Source organism: Oncorhynchus mykiss, chromosome 9 (genome assembly GCF_057628025.1).
Source record: "Oncorhynchus mykiss isolate SJ-2025 chromosome 9, ASM5762802v1, whole genome shotgun sequence".
Taxonomy (NCBI): Eukaryota; Metazoa; Chordata; class Actinopteri; order Salmoniformes; family Salmonidae; genus Oncorhynchus; species Oncorhynchus mykiss.
In genome coordinates, this window is record NC_143030.1 from 24,116,307 (window position 1) to 24,139,639 (window position 23,333).

The following is a 23,333-nucleotide window of genomic DNA, read 5'->3' on the forward strand; positions in this document are numbered from 1 at the left end:
GGGCTCATAGGGCTCTGGTCAAAAGAAGTGCACTATATCGGGAATAGCAAAGCCCTCTCGCTTACCCTCTGTTTACCAAGACGCAGCACGATCATACAGGAATTTATTTAGTTTGTCCCAACTGGTTCCCCTTGGACGACCAGAATAATCACATTAGGATTGCTAATGCTAATATTAATGGCAATTGGAGGCGAGGCTGAAAATGTAGTAATCTGTTTAACCAGATGTGATTAGACAACAGCCACTGTTCTTTGAGACGAGACACTTTTCCTGCTGGCTTTGCCTTGAACAATTGTCTAATCTTTTTTTTTAAATAATCAAAAAGCTCTTTGCATATCTTGTAACATTATAATATAATACATGACATTAAGCAGATACTTTTGTCAAAAGTGCGTGCATAAATACATTTTGGTATGGGTGGCCCCAGCGGGAATCAAACCTACAATCACGGAGTTGCAAGGGCCACGCTCCATCTTGCTTTGCGAAATACGCTTTGCTATTCCCGATTAATTCAAAGACTCAATAATGGACACTCTGACAGTTGTGGCTGCTTCGCGTGATGTATTGTTGTCTCTACCTTCTTGCCCTTTGTGCTGTTGTCTGTGCTCAATAATGTTGGTACTATGTTTTGTGCTGCTACCATGTTGTGTGGTACCTGTTGTCATGTGGTGTTGCTACCATGCTGTGTTGTCATGTGTTTCTGACATGCTATATTGCTGTCTTAGGTCTCTCTTTATGTAGTGTTGTCTCTCTTGTCGTGATGTGTGTTTTGTCTTATATTTGTGTTTTTACTCCCAGCCCCCGTCCCCACAGAGGACCTTTTGCCTTCTGGTAGGCCGTCACTGTAAATAAGAATGACTTCTTTAAATGACTCGCCTAGTTAAATAAAGGTTCAATATTTTTGTTGTGCTGAAAATAAGTAAACCAAGTCATATGGGACCAATGTTATATATTCCAGAAGTATATATTCCAGAAGTATATTAGGTATCAAGAGATGAGACAACATCACACTGTCCTACGATGTCTATGAAAAGGTTTGCAAAACATTCAGTATTTCTTACACATCCTAGTAATCATGTTTTGGCAGGTTGACAGATCACCTCGTCTTCACCAGTGTACATATAAGTGCCTGAAGATTTCTGTTTTTACCACACCAATCAGTTATATCGCTGTGTGTATGTATTTATGTATGTGTGTATGTGTGTATGTGTGTGTGTGTGTGTGTGTGTATGTGTGTATGTGTGTGTGTGTGTGTGTGTGTGTGTGTGTGTGTGTGTGTGTGTGTGTGTGTGTGTGTGTGTGCGAAGATCTAATTTCATGTTGGTGTCGTGCTAGTGGCTGTGTAGAGCTTTAAGTCTGTACTCACGGATGTTGTTTGTGTTCTCCTGCACGATGTCCGTCTTGAGCAGGTTGTCGGCCAGGATGAAGGCCCCCTGCTCCACCGTATCCAGCAGCATGGTGGCTGCTCTCAGCTGCTCCCCGGTGCTCAGGTCCCTCCACGCCGACTGGGCCTGGGGCTGAAGCAGGTTGTTCACGGTCTCCACCATGGCCTGCACCAGACAACATGGAGAGTTAGCGACATGAAGATAGTGGAGGGGGCTAAGCAACCAGAGCATCAGTATGGAGGTAGCAAGGCAAGGGATCAGTATGGGTTATGGAAGCACTTCAGACTGTACTATCACCAGTGATATTAACAATGGGCCATTTAAAAAAAAGTGGTAGTTAACAGGTTATTAGGGATGTCAATTCAGTTATGCCAGGACTTTTCAGAGGAAGAAATATTACGCAAGGTTAATCACAGATGTTTGCAGGATCTTGGGAGATGTTAGATATTACCAGAGATTTTCGAGAAAGTCATCTCAAATAGGGCATAGCAACATTGCGCTAAGGTGAATATGTGTAGACAAACTGTTACGGTGAGTGAATGAGGACCCAAAAGCGAACTAACTTAAACAGAGCTTCTTTAATAACCAAACATAGGTAGGCTCAGATAGACCGGCAGATTCCGACAGGACAGGACAAGGTTACAGCAAACATGACGATAGTCTGGCTCAGGCATGAAACACAACAAACAAGAATCCGACAAGGACAGGAACAAAAACAGAGAGAGATATAGGGACCTAATCAGAGGGAAAAAGGGAACAGGTGGGAAATGGGGTGAATGGGTAGTTAGGAGGAGACAAGGCACAGCTGGGGGAAAGAGGGGGAGAAAAGGTAACCTAACAACGACCAGCAGAGGGAGACAGGGTGAAGGGAAAGGACAGAAACACACAACATGACAATACATGACAGTACCCCCCCACTCACCGAGCGCCTCCTGGCGCACTCGAGGAGGAAACCTGGCGGCAACGGAGGAAATCCTCGATCAGCGCACGGTCCAGCACGTCCCGAGAGGGAACCCAACTCCTCTCCTCAGGACCGTACCCCTCCCAATCAACGAGGTACTGGTGACCACGGCCCCGAGGACGCATGTCCAAAATCCTGCGGACCCTGTAGATGGGTGCGCCCTCGACAAGGATGGGGGGGGGGGGGGAAGACGAGCGGGGGCGCGAAGAACAGGCTTAATACCGGAGACATGGAAGACCGGGTGGACGCGACGAAGGTATCGCGGAAGAAGAAGTCGAACTGCGACAGGATTAATGACCCGAGAAATACGGAACGGACCAATGAACCGCGGGGTCAACTTGCGAGAAGCCGTCTTAAGGGGAAGGTTCTGAGTGGAGAGCCAAACTCTCTGACCGCGACAATATCTAGGACTCTTAGTTCTACGCTTATTAGCAGCCCTCACAGTCTGCGTCCTATAACGGCAAAGTGCAGACCTGACCCTCTTCCAGGTGCGCTCGCAACGTTGGACAAAAGCCTGAGCGGAGGGGACGCTGGACTCGGCGAACTGAGATGAGAACAGCGGAGGCTGGTACCCGAGGCTACTCTGAAAAGGAGATAGCCCGGTCGCAGACGAAGGAAGCGAGTTGTGGGCGTATTCTGCCCAGGGGAGCTGTTCTGACCAAGACGCAGGGTTGCGAAAAGAAAGACTGCGTAAGATGCGACCAATAGTCTGATTGGCCCGTTCTGCTTGACCGTTGGACTGGGGGTGAAAGCCGGAAGAGAGACTGACGGAAGCCCCAATCAAACGGCAAAACTCCCTCCAAAATTGAGACGTGAATTGCGGACCTCTGTCCGAAACGACGTCTGACGGAAGGCCATGAATTCTGAAAACATTCTCGATGATGATTTGTGCCGTCTCTTTAGCAGAAGGAAGCTTAGCAAGGGGAATGAAATGAGCCGCCTTAGAGAACCTATCGACAACCGTAAGAATAACAGTCTTCCCCGCTGACGAAGGCAGTCCGGTGACAAAATCTAAGGCGATGTGAGACCACGGTCGAGAGGGAATGGGAAGCGGCCTGAGACGGCCGGCAGGAGGGGAGTTACCGGACTTAGTCTGCGCGCAGACCGAACAAGCAGCCACGAAACGACGCGTGTCATGCTCCCGGGTGGGCCACCAAAAACGCTGGCGAATGGAAGCAAGCGTACCCCGAACGCCAGGTTGGCCGGCTAACTTGGCAGAGTGAGCCCACTGAAGAACGGCCAGACGAGTAGGAACGGGAACGAAAAGAAGGTTCCTAGGACAAGCGCGCGGCGACGGAGTGTGAGTGAGCGCTTGCTTTACCTGCCTCTCAATTCCCCAGACAGTCAACCCGACAACACGCCCCTCAGGGAGAATCCCCTCGGGGTCAGTGGAGGCTACTGAAGAACTGAAGAGACGAGATAAAGCATCAGGCTTGGTGTTCTTAGAGCCCGGACGATAAGAAATCACGAACTCGAAACGAGCGAAAAACAGCGCCCAACGCGCCTGACGCGCATTAAGTCGTTTGGCAGAACGGATGTACTCAAGGTTCCTATGGTCAGTCCAAACGACAAAAGGAACGGTCGCCCCCTCCAACCACTGTCGCCATTCGCCTAGGGCTAACCGGATGGCGAGCAGTTCGCGGTTTCCCACATCATAGTTACGTTCCGACGGGGACAGGCGATGAGAAAAATACGCGCATGGGTGGACCTTGTCGTCAGAGAGGGAGCGCTGAGAAAGAATGGCTCCCACGCCCACCTCTGACGCGTCAACCTCGACAACGAACTGTCTAGAGACGTCAGGTGTAACAAGGATAGGAGCGGATGTAAAACGATTCTTGAGGAGATCAAAAGCTCCCTGGGCGGAAACGGACCACTTAAAGCACGTCTTGACAGAAGTAAGGGCTGTGAGAGGAGCTGCCACCTGACCGAAATTACGGATGAAACGACGATAGAAGTTCGCGAAGCCGAGAAAGCGCTGCAGCTCGACGCGTGACTTAGGGGTGGGCCAATCAATGACAGCTTGGACCTTAGCGGGATCCATCTTAATGCCTTCAGCGGAAATAACAGAACCGAGAAATGTGACGGAGGAGGCATGAAAAGTGCACTTCTCAGCCTTCACAAAAAGACAATTCTCTAAAAGGCGCTGGAGGACACGTCGAACGTGCTGAAGATGAATCTGGAGTGACGGTGAAAAAATCAGGATATCGTCAAGGTAAACGAAAACAAAGATGTTCAGCATGTCTCTCAGGACATCATTGACTAATGCCTGAAAGACAGCTGGAGCGTTAGCGAGGCCGAAAGGAAGAACCCGGTATTCAAAGTGCCCTAACGGAGTGTTAAACGCCGTCTTCCACTCGTCCCCCTCCCTGATGCGCACGAGATGGTAAGCGTTACGAAGGTCCAACTTAGTGAAAAACCTGGCTCCCTGCAGGATCTCGAAGGCTGAGGACATAAGAGGAAGCGGATAACGATTCTTAACTGTTATGTCATTCAGCCCTCGATAATCTATGCAGGGGCGCAGAGACCCGTCCTTCTTCTTGACAAAAAAAAACCCCGCTCCGGCGGGAGAGGAGGAGGGGACTATGGTACCGGCGTCAAGAGCTACAGACAAATAATCCTCGAGAGCCTTACGTTCGGGAGCCGACAGAGAGTATAGTCTACCCCGGGGGGGAGTGGTTCCCGGAAGGAGATCAATACTACAATCATACGACCGGTGTGGAGGAAGAGAGGTGGCCCTGGACCGACTGAACACCGTGCGCAGATCGTGATATTCCTCCGGCACCCCTGTCAAATCACCAGGCTCCTCCTGTGAAGAAGAGACAGAGGAAACAGGAGGGATAGCAGACATTAAACATTTCACATGACAAGAGACGTTCCAGGAGAGGATAGAATTACTAGACCAATTAATGGAAGGATTATGACAAACTAGCCAGGGATGGCCCAAAACAACAGGTGTAAAAGGTGAACGAAAAATCAAAAAAGAAATGGTTTCGCTATGATTACCAGAAACAGTGAGGGTTAAAGGTAGCGTCTCACGCTGAATCCTGGGGAGAGGACTACCATCCAGGGCGAACAAGGCCGTGGACTCCCTTAACTGTCTGAGAGGAATGTCATGTTCCCGAGCCCAGGTCTCGTCCATAAAACAGCCCTCCGCCCCAGAGTCTATTAGGCACTGCAGGAAGCTGACGAACCGGTCCAGCGTAGATGGACCGACAAGGTAGTGCAGGATCTTGAAGGAGAGACAGGAGTAGTAGCGCTCACCAGTAGCCCTCCGCTTACTGATGAGCTCTGGCTTTTACTGGACATGAAGTGACAAAATGACCCGCAGAACCGCAATAGAGACAGAGGCGGTTGGTGATTCTCCGTTCCCTCTCCTTAGTCGAGATGCGGATACCTCCCAGCTGCATAGGCTCAGCTCCCGAGCCGGCAGAGGAAGATGGTAGTGATGCGGAGAGGGGGGCAACGGAGAACGCGAGCTCCTTTCCACGAGCTCGGTGACGAAGATCAACCCGTCGCTCAATGCGAATAGCGAGTTCAATCAAGGAATCCACGCTGGAAGGAACCTCCCGGGAGAGAATCTCATCCTTTACCTCTGCGCGGAGACCCTCCAGAAGACGAGCGAGCAAAGCCGGCTCGTTCCAGCCACTGGAGGCAGCAAGAGTGCGAAACTCAATAGAGTAGTCTGTTATGGATCGATTGCCTTGACATAGGGAAGACAGGGCCCTGGAAGCCTCCTCCCCAAAAACAGATCGATCAAAAACCCGTATCATCTCCTCCTTAAAGTCCTGATACTGGTTAGTACACTCAGCCCTTGCCTCCCAGATTGCCGTGCCCCACTCACGAGCCCGTCCAGTAAGGAGAGATATGACGTAGGCGACACGAGCAGTGCTCCTGGCGTAAGTGTTGGGCTGGAGAGAAAACACAATATCACACTGGGTGAGGAACGAGCGGCATTCAGTGGGCTCCCCAGAGTAACACGGCGGGTTATTGATTCTGGGCTCCGGAGATTCGAAAGCCCTGGAAGTGGCCGGTGGATCGAGGCGGAGATGGTGAACCTGTTCTGTGAGGTTGGAGACTTGGGTGGCCAGGGTCTCAACGGCATGTCGAGCAGCAGACAATTCCTGCTCGTGTCTGCCTAGCATCGCTCCCTGGATCTCGACGGCTGAGTGGAGAGGATCCGAAGTCGCTGGGTCCATTCTTGGTCGGATTCTTCTGTTACGGTGAGTGAATGAGGACCCAAAAGCGAACTAACTTAAACAGAGCTTCTTTAATAACCAAACATAGGTAGGCTCAGATAGACCGGCAGATTCCGACAGGACAGGACAAGGTTACAGCAAACATGACGATAGTCTGGCTCAGGCATGAAACACAACAAACAAGAATCCGACAAGGACAGGAACAAAAACAGAGAGAGATATAGGGACCTAATCAGAGGGAAAAAGGGAACAGGTGGGAAACGGGGTGAATGGGTAGTTAGGAGGAGACAAGGCACAGCTGGGGGAAAGAGGGGGAGAAAAGGTAACCTAACAACGACCAGCAGAGGGAGACAGGGTGAAGGGAAAGGACAGAAACACACAACATGACAATACATGACACAAACAGGCAATGGTAAATCTTATGTTTCCAAGAGAAACAATGACATTATCTAAATAATTGAACAGGTGAAAGCCAGGCTGTGGCTGATGCATTTCCATGAATGTCCCATGAATGTATTCAGCCCCAATAATCCCCATATTGCTCCATGCTACAGTATCACATGCATACAATTACAGTGAAACAGAATACTTTGAAATATTCCTAATATATTATTCAGTACAGGCAGCCAATAGCGTACAGGTTGTTTTGTTTTCGGCTCCTCAGGACGACCACTCTCTGAGGAACACTATTGTCTATTAATATTGTTTAACCTCAATTATGTTTTCCCTAATCCCACAATAAATTAACAGTCAGAAACCAATAAGCCAGGGTGAAAGAAAAGAGAGCATTCTCCGGAGAAGACGAACAATTTAGAGCAATTAAAGATGTAGAAATGGCGATGGCAAGACATTTGAATAGAATATTAATTGGTCAAGCTGAACCATTCTATCCCTCTGATGCAACAGAAGAAAATGCATAATCATAACTGAAAATAAAACGCTTATCCATGAATGCACAGCATTCACAGTTGCTCTTTCATCTCAAAACATAATAATCCAACATTGACAAGGACTATTGAACAGTGGTTTTCAAAAAAGCACCGAAAAGAGTGGGAACAAAATACGAATTTTAAAGAAATCATCACAGCCTCTTCTGATATCCCACAACTTCAAAGGCCAATTTACTCGTCCTCGTTTGCAAAGATGGAAGCCGCGCTTGATCGTAAATGCACGAGAGTCTGAGGGAGAAACATTAAGCCCTTTAAGAGGAGGGAGAACAATCTCCTCCAACGCCGCATATGGCAATACCTTGGTGTGATCCCCGCGGCCACAGCAGGTTCCGTTTTTGATCAATGGACTATGAAAGAGAATAGGAGTTTTCGAAGATGATATGATAGCACCTGGGGGACGAAACCTCAGGCAATGCAATTCGATAACAGCACATGGGAGCTGCCCTGCAGAATTCAACTGATTACAATGAAGTAATTCTATAAACATTATAGACATTACAATCCACACACACAAGAGTTATCAGCCTCAAACTGTCTCAGTTTTGGACTGAATGGCAGCTAGACTAGAGTATCTCTGGTAGAGGAAGAGTGGTGATCGTATTCAACTCCGTAGCGGGCTGCGATGAAGGGAATATCAAATAGCAGCATCTGGCTTTTCCACACTCCTCAGCGCACAGATGCTGTCATTTTTTAAAGGCTTTTTTTAAAGGCAGGCAGGCACCCAACTTTGATGTAATTATTCATTATCTCCAGCCAATCGCACCTTTTGACATCAACGGAGACGGCGAGGTTGATTCGCTCTCAATTAAGGAGCTCTTTCTCTGCGGCACTGACATATTTTCCCCTTCGTCAGGTCTGGTTTAAATATTGAAAGAATGAATCATCAGTGGCTGTGTGTTAGATGGGTGGATGTGCAGAATTCAGTGTTGGACCATTAAGTGTTGGACCATCCACAAAATGTCGCTTGGACAGTTTCAGGTACAGTACATACAGTCGACGAAAGCCAAGTGATGAATGAAAATCACGTAGAAGAAAGACCGTAGAACGCTCGGAGTATAGGGACATATTTCTAGGATGTTATGAAGTCTATCTAGTATGCACTTTGTCCTTCCAGAGATTACATGCTGGATCCATCAACAACATGATACACTCATCATTTTGTGTTAAGCCACTGAATTAGTTGCAGTCTTTGGGAATAGCACATAATGGGGTAGCATTTGCAAGTCAATGCGACATAAAGTCGTGTTTTGGATAGGGATACTCAGAAATGATAGGGCATTGATTGGAGTGCGGATTCAAGTATAAAGCCCCTAATTTTGAATCGGGAAGTCACATTTTGACAGGGCTTAGCTGCTTAATATGGGGTTATGATGCTTATCTGTGGACATAATAGAGAATCAATCAATTACGAATATAAATCTGGATTACTTGGACGGGTATCGAGTCATAATTATTCAACGTCAACAGTGTATAACACTTCATGAAGAGTGTTTCAAGTAAGTTTAATGATGTTGGGGAATAAATATATACAGGGCCTTCAGAAAGTATTCATAACCCTTGACTTATGTTGCATTTTGTTGTGTTACACCCTGAATTCAAAATGGATGAGATATTATTTTCCCCCCCTCACCCATAAAGTCACAACAGCCCATATTATAGAACACGGAATGAATCCATGCAGCTTAATACGCAATTTGTTAAGCACATTTTAACTCCTGGATTTATTTAGGGGTTGAATACTAGACTGAAAATATTTAATCTTTTCATTTTTTATTAATTTCAAAAATGTTCTACAAACAAAATTCCACTGACTTTATGGAGTACGGTGTCTAGATCAGTGACACAAAATATACATTTAATAAATATTTATTACAAGCTGTAACACAACAAAATGTGGGAAAAGTAAAGGGGTCTGAATACTTTCTGAAGGCACTAAGTTGGAGCAATTACGTTTAGCAGTGAGTTTACCCGTCCAGCCGGGAGCCTTCAGAGACAAATGAGATCGACGGTATATCCCTGGGGATGACACACACAAACTCCTCTAATTCCCAAAGGGGAGAGTGGAGGGGAGTGAAGGAGAGGAGAGAGAGGGATATGCACCCAAGCAGCACAACACACTCGGTGTAGTGGGGTAGAGGAGTGTTGATGCCTTACTGCAGCCAGGCTGCTTCTCCATCTGTCAAAAGCACTGGTTCGGCTCACAGAGCTCCAAACTTTCAACCACTGTTAGGTTTCTGCCCCCCCCCCCCCCCCCCCCCAGTTTCCTCTGCTCTCTTGAAAGATCCAAGCCACCCAGGGAAACCAACACTTTCTGGTTCTTGGCTGGTCTGGAAAGGCTAATCATCAACTTGCTAGCCTCCGCCACCAAATGCTATGGTTGTGACAAGCTGTTGACTGGGCAAGAAAAAGCCCCCATTCCAATACTTGTGAATTACATCCTTCCTTAATCCCCCTCTCCCTTCCTTAAGTAGTTACTGATCTAATTCTACTAGGTTAAAGCACAGGTTCCAATACATAGCTTTCACCAATCCAGATCAATATCAGACCAGTGATAATTCCAAATAAGGGATGAAGGAATGATGCAATCTAGATTTGAACAGGGCCAATGTATCGTGCTGCGGCCATTTATACCAATGAAGGGGGAAGGAAGGGGTGGGTATTAGTATGGGACCTGGAACTGGTCCAAGTCAGCCCGTGTGGTGTGTGTGCTGATTGATGAAATGAACTCGAGGTCGGGGAAATTGATTCTGGCTGAGCTCAAACTCCCGTCACCGGCTTAGCAGAATGGAAGAAGGATGGAGCGCGAGTCAGACTAGTGACCCTCACTTTCTCACTTTCCACTTTCTTATTCCACACGCTTTTCCTCTCACCCCCTATCTTGTTGACTTTTTTCTGCAACATGTTCAGTTGTGATATAGGAGAGGTTGCCGTCTTTCTGAGTTCTGTCTTTCATTTGGTCCTTCTCCATATGTACCCCTCTTTCTCGCCCTCTACAATATAGTATGGTAATAACATAACATACAATGCATGAACATCTCATTCCAAAATAAGGGGCATTAATTGGGAGTTGGTCCCCCCTTTGCTGCTATAACGGGCTCCACTCTTCTGGGAAGGCTTTCCACTAGATGTTGAAACATTGCCGCAGGGACAAGCTTCCAATCAGCCACAAGAGTATTAGTGAGGTCAGGCATGGATGCTGGGCGATTAGGCGTGGCTCGCAGTCGCCGCTCCAATTCATCCCAAAGGTATTTGATGGGGTTGAGGTCAGGGCTCTATGCAGGCCAGTCAAGTTGTCCCACACCAATCCCGACAAACCATTTCTGTATGGACCTCGCTTTGTGCATTGGGGCATTGTCATGCTGAAACAGGAAAGGGCTTTCCCCAAACTGATGCCACAAAGTTGGAAGCACAGAATCGTCTAGAATGTCATTGTATGCTGTAGCATTAAGACTGCCCTTCACTGGAACTAAGGGGCACAAACCATGATAAACAGCCCCAGACAATTATTACTCCTCCACCAAACTTTACAGTTGGCACTATGCATTGGGGCAGGTAGCGTTCTCCTGGCATCCACTAAACCCAGATTTGTCCGTCTGACTGCCAGATGGTGAAGCGTCATTCAGCTACCACTTCGCAGCTGAGCCGTTGTTGCTCCTAGACATTTCCACTTCACAATAACAGCACTTACAGTTGACCGGGGCAGCTCTAGCAAGGCAGAAATTTGACGAACTGACTTGTTGGAAAGGTGGCATCATATGATGGTGCCACGTTGAAAGTCACTACTACTATATCCGCAATCGACAGTTATACTAGTGAATGTGTGGGGCTTTCAAACACACATAACATGAGATAACAGTTAAGATCACAATACAAAGACTAACAGGAAAACACACACTCAAGAAAGGTCATCCAAAGGTGAGTGTCAATATGAACATTGTCTCCCATGTCAAATAATGTGCAAACAGCACCTCGTCACAAAGTCAACTACGACTTCAAGTCAAGCCTATTCACCCTGCAAATTAACTGAACACAGCAGGAAGACACTTCATGAGCAGTCCAAGGGTCTATAGGTAAATTAACTAAGAATTTACGACTCTGAGACAGAGGTACTTTTACGCTGAATGGCCATGATCTCATCGTATCCCTGTCGGACTCTGACCGTGAACAGACACGGCTCATATAACATAGCGAGGGTCGAGTCGGCAGACAGTAAACTGCAGGACAGAATGGCGGTTGGGGGGTTGGGTAGAGGGGAAACTGTCTTTATGACTATGTGGTCATTCTAACATCATCTTTTAACAAATTGTCCGGCAATAAAAATCGTAGAATCTCATGGACAAGGCAACGCTTCACTTCCGGCCTTTCTAAGGTCGTCTTCTGCAGTGACACGTTCACTAGATTACCCCCCATATACGAGAAATAAGGGGAGAAGGGGTTACGTTGAACAAGGGGTCAGTACCCAATATCCAAACAATATTCCCGGGATTTCTTGGTCTATGATCTTCACTCACGCACGCAAGATACAACTGTCCTCTTTAACGGCGTAGGAAAGTTCTACCATGTGATAAATCCCTTCGCTCCACATACACTTAGCAGAAATTCGTCTCCCTTTGGAAATGTTATGTGTCGGCGGCCATTTTAAAGAGAAGGCGTTTGACCTTAGTTTGAAGCAAAGGGGATATCATCACAGTAACAACCACAGTGTTTAAGCCACTAAACCAGAGAGTATTTACTACACCAAAGAGGATAGAAAGCTGGGAGCCATTTTGATTGTTTGAAATAAAAGAGCAGAAGCCTTTTACGTATCTGATAGGGACATCATCCTTATCCTTATGGAGAAAACAGATGCTGGGGGGGGGGGGGGGGGGTTTGCACTGAATGTTTGTAGTAAATCAAGTTAACAAATCATTTTAAAAAGAGACCAAAGAGGACCTACTGACAATACCCATGATGCTCTACACTATATTGACGTAGTCTGCAAAGGCAATTGCTCACAAACTACTAAACGAGAGAGTCAATTAATATGACGCTTTCAAAGATACGTTTTGCTTAAATTGGGATCCAATATCCTCAACCCTTTCCAGTAAGACGTCTCCACAATGTGACATGTTGAATTACAGTATCCATAAATATTGGTCTACTACAGACACCCTTGAATCTCTTTCTAAGGTGCTATTCCGTAATGGTCCCGCATAGACCCGGCGGCATGCGAATGGTGCCGTCATCCGCTCCACATAAAACAAGATGGACTCCCTAAATCAAGATGGTGAACCGGGCTCGTCTCATCTCCATTAGAGAGCAAACACCAGCTCCGTTCTCCCAATCGCCCATTAGCGTGGGGGCTAACGAGCAGTTGGGGGTGCATACCTGATCACCAATCTCAATAACATCCGCGCCCTCCGACGTGCACTGGCAGTCAATTCACCCAAGCCCATCCTTGCACTGCTATAATCTGTTTGTTTGATTTTTTAAAAAGTTATTTCTCACCCTGAGAAGTCTGGTTGAGCATTTAACATAATGTCTTTACCTTATTGAAAACGATCATTGCGCATGGTGTGCTCAGCCTGGTTCCAAAACAGAGGGTGTGTGTGTGTGTGTGTGTGTGTGTGTGTGTGTGTGTGTGTGTGTGTGTCTATGCATGTGTACATCTCTGTCTGTGCAGGCAGGTGCTGCAGAGAAAGGCATCTACCTTGGTGTCTTTTGTATGCCTTCATTATACCCCTTATGATGACAACCAGGGCTTCTGGTTGGAGAAAACGCCCAATTTCCTCAATCAATGAAAATCCCTCAAAGCCATAGCGCCGCGCAATCAAAGTCTGTGTATACGGAAGACTGGTAGGTGTTCCATTATTCCAGTTCGTCGAGCAAGATTCCTTCCCCTTTTGTTTAACACGGTCAGGAGCACGTTGACGCCATGTACACGGTTCAACAGTTTGCTCACACACACACACACACACACACACACACACACGTAGATACTAGTGTGCACATAAACATGTGTATACACACACACACACACACTCACTCACAGTATCATCGATAAAGAATGCATTTCCTAGTCAGTGCATGTAAAACAATAAGCAAACGGCAGCTGATACAAATCCGTACACACACACACTTATACATAGCCATACTCTGTGTCACACACACACACACACACACTTATACATAGCCATACTCTGTGTCACACACACACACACACACACTTATACATAGCCATACTCTGTGTCACACACACACACACTTATACATAGCCATACGCTGTGTCACACACACACACACATACACACACACACACACACACACACACACACACACACACACACCTACACACCTACTTCATCCGGTGGAAAATGCACAATAAAACCGCCATTACATATTGAAGTGACTTCAGACACAACTCGGAGGATTTGAAACAACCAATGCATGTCGCCTAACAGATGTGACGCCACCGCAGATACGTAGAACATCTGGAAGCTATAGGAACCATCTGTGGGGGGGGGGGAAGCGTGCGTGCATGCCAACTCATTCAGCAGCTCTTTTCAAGGCAGAGCCGATATTCATGTCATTTTACTGACAAGCCTGGATATCAACTCCACACTGGAGCTCAAGAAATAGTCCCTACAAATTGGGACACACATGCATAATGCCTCCCCCCCACTATATGAGTCTTGCCTGTCAGGGAAGTTCTGGTGGAGGGTGGGTTTTGACTCCAGGTTTAAATGAGGTCACTTTCGGCTGTTGACCGTGGAAGTCGGTGGGGGATTTAAATGCCTGGATGTCCTATGGAAAATCTTAAGAGTCAACTTACTTGATGGTAGTGTTGAGCGACTGCATAGCCAGTGAAGGTTATTACAATGTACTAATCGTTTCACAGCTGTGAATATATGCTACCATTACATCATCATGTGATCGTTGGCACACATCTCTGGTGATGTCAGCAAGAATATTGCTGTAGACGACTACAGGATTAAATAGGGTTCATTTTATATCCTCTGAGAGCCTTTTCAAAGTAAAGAAAAAACTCAAATGTGTTGAGTAGATGTTGTTGGTATCGCCAGCTTGACATTTCCTTCAAGCAAAAACATGATATCTTGTTTAACATGCATATCCAGAGCATAACCATCCAACCATGACCAACCAATGTCCATGTGAAATCCATGAGCAACCAATGTCCATGTGAAATCCATGAGCAACCAATGTTCATGTGAAATCCATGAGCAACCAATGTTCATGTGAAATCCATGAGCAACCAATGTCCATGTGAAATCCATGAGCAACCAATGTCCATGTGAAATCCATGAGCAACCAATGTCCATGTGAAATCCATGAGCAACCAATGTTCATGTGAAATCCATGAGCAACCAATGTTCATGTGAAATCCATGAGCAACCAATGTTATTATCACATCATATGCATTACATATGTATATAGTTTCTTTCTTCAAAAGCCATCACAACACCAACACAGGGGTATGAAAACAGCATTAAGAGGCCAAGCATGCTGGGAAGGAGTGTTGAATTGGTTGCAGGGCTGGGGGTTGTCGTTAGAATTAGGGCATCAGGATGTGGGTAAGAAAGTGAGGACCCCAAAATTTGACCTGTGGATCAAAAACGTTAACTAGCAATAGTTGCATCCCGACCAAAACATAGCCTAACTAAGTGTTATAAATGGCTCCAATTTTTTTAAACACAATTTTATGAGGTCAAAGTTTACTTAGCAGACCCAACATTGAGCAACAAATTCCTCCACAGGCAGGAATATTCACTAGCACAAAGCATGACGTTAGGGTGCGACAACAAGTCACAATCATGCTTACACCAAAACAGAAACATTTCAATGGATTGGGTAGGAGGATGCTGGGTGAAAGACAAGAGTCAAAATACCTGCACGTAAATCCTACATGAGCGCTCTCTTTTCTGCAGCTGCAAACCACCAAAACATGTTACAGTTAGCAAAAGGTAGACACATACAACTTCAATTAGCATGGTTTACAGTGTGGATGGAGAGAAAATAAATACATCATTTGATTTGTTTATATGGGTCCCCATTCGCTTTTTCAGATGCAGCAGCTCTTCTTCCTGGGGTCCACAAAAAAACACGACAAGTAACAAAACACTGATGCACGAGGACAGTCACATTAAATGCACAACAATAAACAAACAAACACAACAAATAAATATAATAATACAAACAAAAACAAATAAGGTAATTTTGCTGTTTGCTTGAGTAATTGGTTAAATCAAATAAATTAAATAAACATAAAAAATGTGACCATGTCTCTGTATGATACTCTGCGTTGCCATGAATTTGTTTTGGAATTGGGGTCTGTGAAGAGACCCCTGGTGGCATGTCTTGTGGGGTATGTATGGGTGTCTGAAGAGACCCCTGGTGGCATGTCTTGTGGGGTATGTATGGGTGTCTGAAGAGACTCCTGGTGGTATGTCTTGTGGGGTATGTATGGGTGTCTGAAGAGACCCCTGGTGGCATGTCTTGTGGGGTATGTATGGGTGTCTGAGCTGAATGTTATTTGATTACGCAGATAACCTGGAATTTTATTACAGTAATACCCCTCATAAAAACTAGAAGAGAAGCAGTTCATCTCACGTCAGCCCTCAACCAGGAAAGACTGCCATGTAGGTTGTGTAGGTTAGTTGTGTAGGTGCAGTTAAGGCCGTGCTGCTCTGTATTGAGCCAGCTCCAGCTTTGCTCGGTCTCTCTTTGCTGCACTTGACCATATTACCGGACAGTAATCAAGATGGTCCAAGCCCGAACTAGTACAGTTGATTTGTGTAAAAAAAGAAAAACTGCTGAACAAAATGTCACCTCTCGACTTTGGCTAATTAAGACTTTCTCATTTTATATAAACTGTGTGAAAAAACGGCATGCACATTAATTATTCCCTCTCATAGAAAACATCACAAAGAATCAGTCTTAATTAGCACTGAAACGAGACACACGGTCCAAGTGGGGATTGGGGCTGAGACATAGCTCCGCTTTCAAGTTGGAGTTTCAAGGTTACCACTTGTTCCTGCGAGTAGGTGGAGAGAAAGGAACTAAAGAGGAACTATTTAACCTGGAGACCTCGTCACTGCAGGAGTAGGGCTAAACCTGAAATGTGGCATACCTGGGACTGATGTTAGCGGGTCAATCCAGTAGGTTGAGATTTCAAAGTAGCACTAAAGAACTAACACCTGGCTAGGGTACATGTGTCCCCAATTGGAATTATACCATCTGAAATAAAGGAAGTCTGCTAGTTGCTTGGAGTTGGAGAACACTAGATATAAACAGAGACCTATTCTGTTAGCCTAGCCTAGCGCGTAACACTGGGTTGGGAACAGAATACATAAACAGAGGCCTATTCTGTTAGCCTAGCGCGCAACACTGGGCTGGGAACAGAATACATAAACAGAGGCCTATTCTGTTAGCCTAGCCTAGCACGCAACACTGGGCTGGGAACAGAATACATAAACAGAGACCTAATTCTGTTAGCCTAATGCGCAACACTGGGCTGGGAACAGAATACATAAACAGAGGCCTATTCTGTTAGCCTAGCCTAGCGCGTAACACTGGGCTGGGAACAGAATACATAAACAGATGCCTATTCTGTTAGCCTAGCGCGCAACACTGGGCTGGGAACAGAATACATAAACAGAGACCTATTCTGTTAGCCTAGCCTAGCGCGTAACACTGGGCTGGGAATATAATATATAAACAGAGACCTAATTCTGTTAGCATAGCCTAGCGCGTAGCTTTGAAGAAATGCTAATGCACTCCTGATTGTCTGTGGTGAGTGCCGTCTCTAGGACTCTAGCATTACAGTCAGCCCACTTTCCTGGAAGTGGTCCTGTTAGCGCCTTCAACATGGCCCTTCGGTCATGAAAGTGGTACGTATCATGGCGTTTACCAACTCAATCGGCTCTTTGTCTGCCGGCAGAGAGACTTTGTGCTTGCTATCAAAGGAATCTTTCATTGCGTTAGCTCTTAGCAGATTGTGTCAAAAATGATTGAGCTCCGAGGTAAACACACGCGCGTGAGACAGAGAAATGGGAGGGAGGGAGGGATGGAGCACGGCGCTAGGGGCTGCTACAGTAAGTCACCATGGATTAAAGGGGAAATGATGGAGGACAGAGCGGAGAGGACAACCTTGAATAGTACAGAGAGAGTGCTAGGGGAGAATTTAGCAGTTCCTTGATGTACTAGATAGTTAAGAGTATTTATCAGAGCTAAATGTAGCATTTCTTCCCCATTTGACCTGCACTGCTTTTACTAGTATCTTTTTAAGGGTATCGTCATAAAGAGAAGATGCAAGTCTAGGCTATTGTTTGTTTCGAAATATATTCACAGCGCATCGCCCTCAGTTTCAGGATAATGTGACGGCAACAAAACGAAAAGGTTACTCTCCTCTAAAGCGTTACTTGAATTTGACCTGTTCTTCATTTTTTATTTTCAAAAGGTCTACCTCGTAAAAGCCGTCGATGAGGTGACCACAAGTGCAAGACGCCATGTTCTTCTCCTCGGCCCGTTGGCTATCATTATCGTCCTGCTCTCCAATGGAGGGAGCAACACTAAAACCTCAAAGGAGACATCTGGCTGCATGCGGCAATGAAATGAAGTCGGCAAAGAGAAGCTATTGGGAAACAGGTGTTCGTGTTCCACTACAAGTGAAGCTGCTCAAACAAATTAACGGCTGACATTTTGAATTTTACCGATGTTTGCTTTTCCGTTGGTTGCTTCGACAGACATAATGTATTATTTTTATCTCACCTTGCCCGAGTGGCCCTAGGTGTACCCAACTGTGAATTCGGGGAATAATTGTATTAGTTTGAGGCGACAAACAGCAATATCTAATACATTTCCTCTGTCTCGAAGGAAACAAGCGGCATGAGCACCATTTTAGACGTACAACCCCGTAATTTATTTTAATCTTCCTAGTTTGGAATAATCCTATCCATGCGTCTGCCGGTATAATTAGTGATTGCCACAACCGACTTTGGTGTTGTAAAGCAGTACAGCCTACGAGGCAAGGCTTCAAAATACCCCCCCACCCCCACAGTTGGCTGGCTGTTGGTTCTTTTCCTTGAGCAGCAGCAGACTGCTACACGTGAGAAATAATGCAGGTTATCATTCGGTATGGGGCCGGAGCGCAGATCATTAAAACAATGCCTACTGTTCAGGTTTGCCTGGTGTGAAGGCCTTGTCAGGCTGGTGGGGAAATACAAGTTTCAGAGGAAGGAAACACATGCTAACTACAGGTTGAGAAAGTTGAGTGAAGTCAGTTCTTTCTTCGACCTATGAATACATTCTCGTGTATATCCTCCTTCCTTCATCTTGTTATTCTTGGTGACCACTGATCTGAGCAATGTGGATAACCAAGGCAGAAGGCTGGAAAGCCCACTGGTTATGTTGCTTTCACCCGTCAAGATCAGTAGTCACCTAGGGAAGGAGACGAGGAGCCGAAATCAGTAATGAGTATTGGCACACAGCCATTGCTTTTCCCCAGACACATACCTTGTTGAGGCTGCGGGCTGCGCTATCTTTGCCTCCAGGGGTAAGGTTCCTAAGCTGCACGTCGAGTAGGTCCACAAGCTGACCCATGGCCTTGACTGTGTAGGTGATGTCCCCCGCCTGAAGGTTACTCTTGGTTTGCTCCGACAGCTCCCTGGCAATGATGGCTGCAGTCTCTCCGGCTTTGAGCTGGCAAAACCACAATATACACACAAATGAACCATGCATGGTTGCATACAGATACTCATTGACACGCAAATAGCATGCAATTAACAACTGACCATCATGCTATGTGGCTATAGTAGAACCAGAAAAGGACATCGGCTGGTCAAACTTGAGCCCAGTGGGCTTGTCGAGATTGGGGGTTTTGTGCAGAATTATCAATATTTGGCAATGAACTTTTCCCTTGGAGTCCTCAAGGAGAAAAAAATTGTCCAGTGTGTTAGTGTGTTATATGATTGGTTCATTGATATGAGTATTCAATATCCCATCCAATGTTACTGAATGACCAGTGTAAACTCTCTCTCATTATACCTAAAGTAGCTAGAATCAAATCAATTCCAGTCGAACACTGTTACATCAGGAGAGAAGTCATCCGTCTCCCTTCATCCAAACACACACTCAGCCTTGGACTAATCCTTTTCAGCATACACATTTCAACCGTGACAAATGGCATTATACAAACTGTTAGAAAATAATGTTGTTTAGCATGCGCAGATTTTCTGATTAAACCACCAGCGCCTGGAATTTTATAGGTGAATGCACACCGGAACAACAGAGTATCAACAGACTTCTCCCCTGAGAGTCTATCAGCAGCATGAACCTAACTGTCTGACGTGCTGTGCTTTGGCGAGGTCTTTTGGGGGGGGGGGGGACAGCAATGATCATTCCAGTCTATTTCCCTCCAGCGGTCTGAAGCCATGAAAAATGCATTTTTCCTTTATGGTTTTATATAATTCCATTATCCTCAATAATTCCACCTCCAACTCTCTCTCTCGCATCTCTCACGCCTCTCTCGCACATCTCTCACACCTCTCCCGCGCATCTCTCACGCCTCTCTCGCACATCTCTCACACCTCTCCCGCGCATCTCTCACGCCTCTCCTGCATATCTCTCACGCCTCTCCCGCGCATCTCTCACGCATCTCTCACGCCTCTCCCGCGCATCTCTCACGCCTCTCCCGCGCATATCACGCCTCTCCCGCGCATCTCTCACACATCTCTCACGCCTCTCCCGCATATCTCTCACGCCTCTCCCGCGCATCTCTCACGCCTCTCCCGCGCATCTCTCACGCCTCTCCCGCGCATCTCTCACACATCTCTCACGCCTCTCCCGCATATCTCTCACGCCTCTCCCGCGCATCTCTCACGCCTCTCCCGCGCATCTCTCAGGCCTCTCCCGCGCACCTCTCCCTGGCCTCATGCCTGTCTCGCTCTCACGCCTCTCTCTCTCTCGCGCACTCTCACGCCTCTCATGCCTCTCTCTCACGCCTCTCTCTCTCGTGCCTCTCTCTCTCGCGCTCTCACGCCTCTCGCTCACGCATCTCTCACGCCTCTCTCGCGCATCTCTCACGCCTCTCCCGCGCATCTCTCGCGCACATCTCTCACGCCTCTCCCTCACCTCATGCCTGTCTCGCTCTCACGCCTCTCTCTCGCGTGCGCTCTCTCTCTCTCACGCCTCTCTCTTTTGCGCTCTCACGCCTCTCTCGCGCTCTCACGCCTCTCTCTCTCGCTCTCACGCCTCTCTCTCTCGCTCTCACGCCTCTCTCTCTCTCTCTCTCTCTCTCTTGCTCATGCCTCTCTCTCTCTCTCTCTCTCTCTCTTATGCCTCTCTCTCTCTTATGCCTCTCTTTCTCGCATGCCTCTCTCTCTTGCATGCCCCTCCCTCCCTCTGGCATGCCCCTCCCTCCCTCTCCCGGTCTTATGCCCCTCCCTCCCTCCCTCTCTCATGCCCCTCCCTCCCTCCCTCTCTCATGCCCTTCTCTCCCCCCCGCATGCCCCTGTCTCCCTCTCGCATGCCCCTCCCTCCCTCCCCCTCTCCCGGTCGTATGCCCCTCCCTCCCTCTCTCATGCCCCTCCCTCTCTTATGCTCCTCTCTCATGCCCTTCCCTCCCTCTCTTATGCCCCTCCCTCCCTCTCTTATGCCCCTCCCTCCCCCTCTCATGCCCCTCCCTCTCTTATGTCCCTCTCTCATGCCCCTCCCTCCCTCTCTCTCTCTCTCTCATGCCCCTCTCTTCCACTCTCATGCCCCTCTCTCCCACTCTCATGCCCCTCTCTCTCGTGCCTCTCGCTCTCTATTTCTCTAGTGCCCCTCATGCCCCTCTCGCCCTCTCTCATATCCCTCTCTCCCGCTCATGCCCCTCCCTCCCTCTCTCATGCCCCTCCCTCCCTCTCTCACGCCCCTCCCTCCCGCCCGCCCCTCCCTCTCTCATGCCCCTCCCTCCCGCCCCTCCCCCCCTCTCTCATGCCCCTCCCTCCCTCCCGCCCCTCCCCCCCTCTCTCATGCCCCTCCCTCCCGCCCCTCCCCCCTCTCTCATGACCCTCCCTCTCTCATGACCCTCCTCCATCCCTCCTCTCTCGCTCATGCCTCTCTCTCTCTCGCTCATGCCTCTCTCTCTCGCTCATGCCTCTCTCTCTTGCTCATGCCTCTCTCTCTCTCTCTCTCTCTCTCATGCCTCTCTCTCTCTCATGCCTCTCTCATTACCCTCACTCCCTCTCATGCCCCTCTCTCTCTCTTATGCTTCTCTCTCTCTTATGCCTCTCTTTCTTGCATGCCTCTCTCTCTTGCATGCCCCTCCCTCCCTCTGGCATGCCCCTCCCTCCCTCTCCCTCCCGGTTTTATGCCCCTCCCTCCCTCTCTCATGCCCCTCCCTCCCTCTCTCATGCCCTTCCCTCCCTCTCTCATGCCCTTCTCTCCCCCTCGCATGCCCCTCCCTCCCTCCCCCTCTCCCGGTCGTATGCCCCTCCCTCTCTCTCTCATGCCCCTGCCTCTCTTATGCCCGTCTCTCATGCCCTTCCCTCCCTCTCTTATGCCCCTCCCTCCCTCTCTTATGCCCCTCCCTCCCCCTCTCATGCCCCTCCCTCTCTTATGTCTCTCTCTCATGCCCCTCTCTCCCACTCTCATGCCCCTCTCTCCCACTCTCATGCCCCTCTCTCTCGTGCCTCTCGCTCTCTATTTCTCTAGTGCCCCTCATGCCCCTCTCGCCCTCTCTCATGTCCCTCTCTCCCGCTCATGCCCCTCCCTCCCTTATGCCCCTCTCTCCCTCTCTCATGCCCCTCCCTCCCTCCCTCCCTCTCTCATGCTCATGTCTCATGCCTCTCTGTCCCTCTCTCATGCCGCTCTCATGCCCCTCCCTCCCTCCCTCCCTCTCTCATGCCCCTCCCTCCCTCCCTCCCTCCCTCTCTCATGCCCCTCCCTCCCTCCCTCTCTCATGCCCCTCCCTCCCTCCCTCTCTCTCTCATGCCCCTCCCTCTCTTATGCCCCTCTCTCATGCCCTTCCCTCCCTCTCTTATGCCCCTCCCTCCCTCTCTTATGCCCCTCCCTCCCTCTCTTATGCCCCTCCCTCCCCCTCTCATGCCCCTCCCTCTCATGCCCCTCCCTCTCTCTCTCATGTCCCTCCCTCCCTCTCTCATGCTCCTCTCTCATGCCTCTCTGTCCTTCTCTCATGCCGGTCTCATGCCCCTCCCTCCCTCTCTCCCTCCCTCTCTCATGCCGGTCTCATGCCCCTTCCTCCCTCCCTCTCTCATGCCCCTGCCTCCCTCCCCCTCTCCCAGTCGTATGCCCCTCCCTCCCTCTCTCATGCCCCTCCCTCTCTTATGCCCCTCTCTCATGCCCTTCCCTCCCTCTCTTATGCCCCTCCCTCCCTCTCTTATACCCCTCCCTCCCTCTCTTATGCCCCTCCCTCCCCCTCTCATGCCCCTCCCTCTTATGTCCCTCTCTCATGCCCCTCCCTCCCTCTCTCTCTCTCTCTCATGCCCCTCTCTCCCACTCTCATGCCGCTCTCTCCCTCTCTCATGTCCCTCTCTCTCGTGCCTCTCGCTCTCTCTATCTCTAGTGCCCCTCATGCCCCTCTCGCCCTCTCTCATGCCCCTCTCTCCCTCTCTCATGCCCCTCTCTCCCTCTCTCATACCCCTCTCTCATGCCCATCTCCACCTCTCCCGGTCTCATGCCCCTCCCTCTCTCTCTCATGCCCCTCTCTCATGCCCTTCCCTCCCTCTCTTATGCCCCTCCCTCCCTCTCTTATACCCCTCCCTCCCTCTCTTATGCCCCTCCCTCCCCCTCTCATGCCCCTCCCTCTTATGTCCCTCTCTCATGCCCCTCCCTCCCTCTCTCT

General features: G+C 48.3%; 1 protein-coding gene across 8 annotated transcripts in view; it reads right to left on the minus strand.

Moving 5' to 3' along the window:
- Nucleotides 1–23,333, minus strand: part of LOC110531730 (adhesion G protein-coupled receptor L3) — a 336,356-nt gene that overhangs the window by 71,402 nt on the left and 241,621 nt on the right. For 6 of the 8 annotated variants that reach the window (XM_021615085.3, XM_090183776.1, XM_090183779.1 and 3 more), the window contains exons 9-11: nt 19,004–19,189; nt 15,379–15,417; nt 1,367–1,550 (exon numbers count right to left, since the gene is read on the minus strand). In XM_021615085.3, coding sequence (XP_021470760.3) covers nt 1,367–1,550; nt 15,379–15,417; nt 19,004–19,189 — 409 coding nt within the window. The remainder of the gene's footprint in view (nt 1–1,366; nt 1,551–15,378; nt 15,418–19,003; nt 19,190–23,333) is intronic. The other 2 variants (XM_021615086.3, XM_090183775.1) reach the window with 1 other exon arrangement.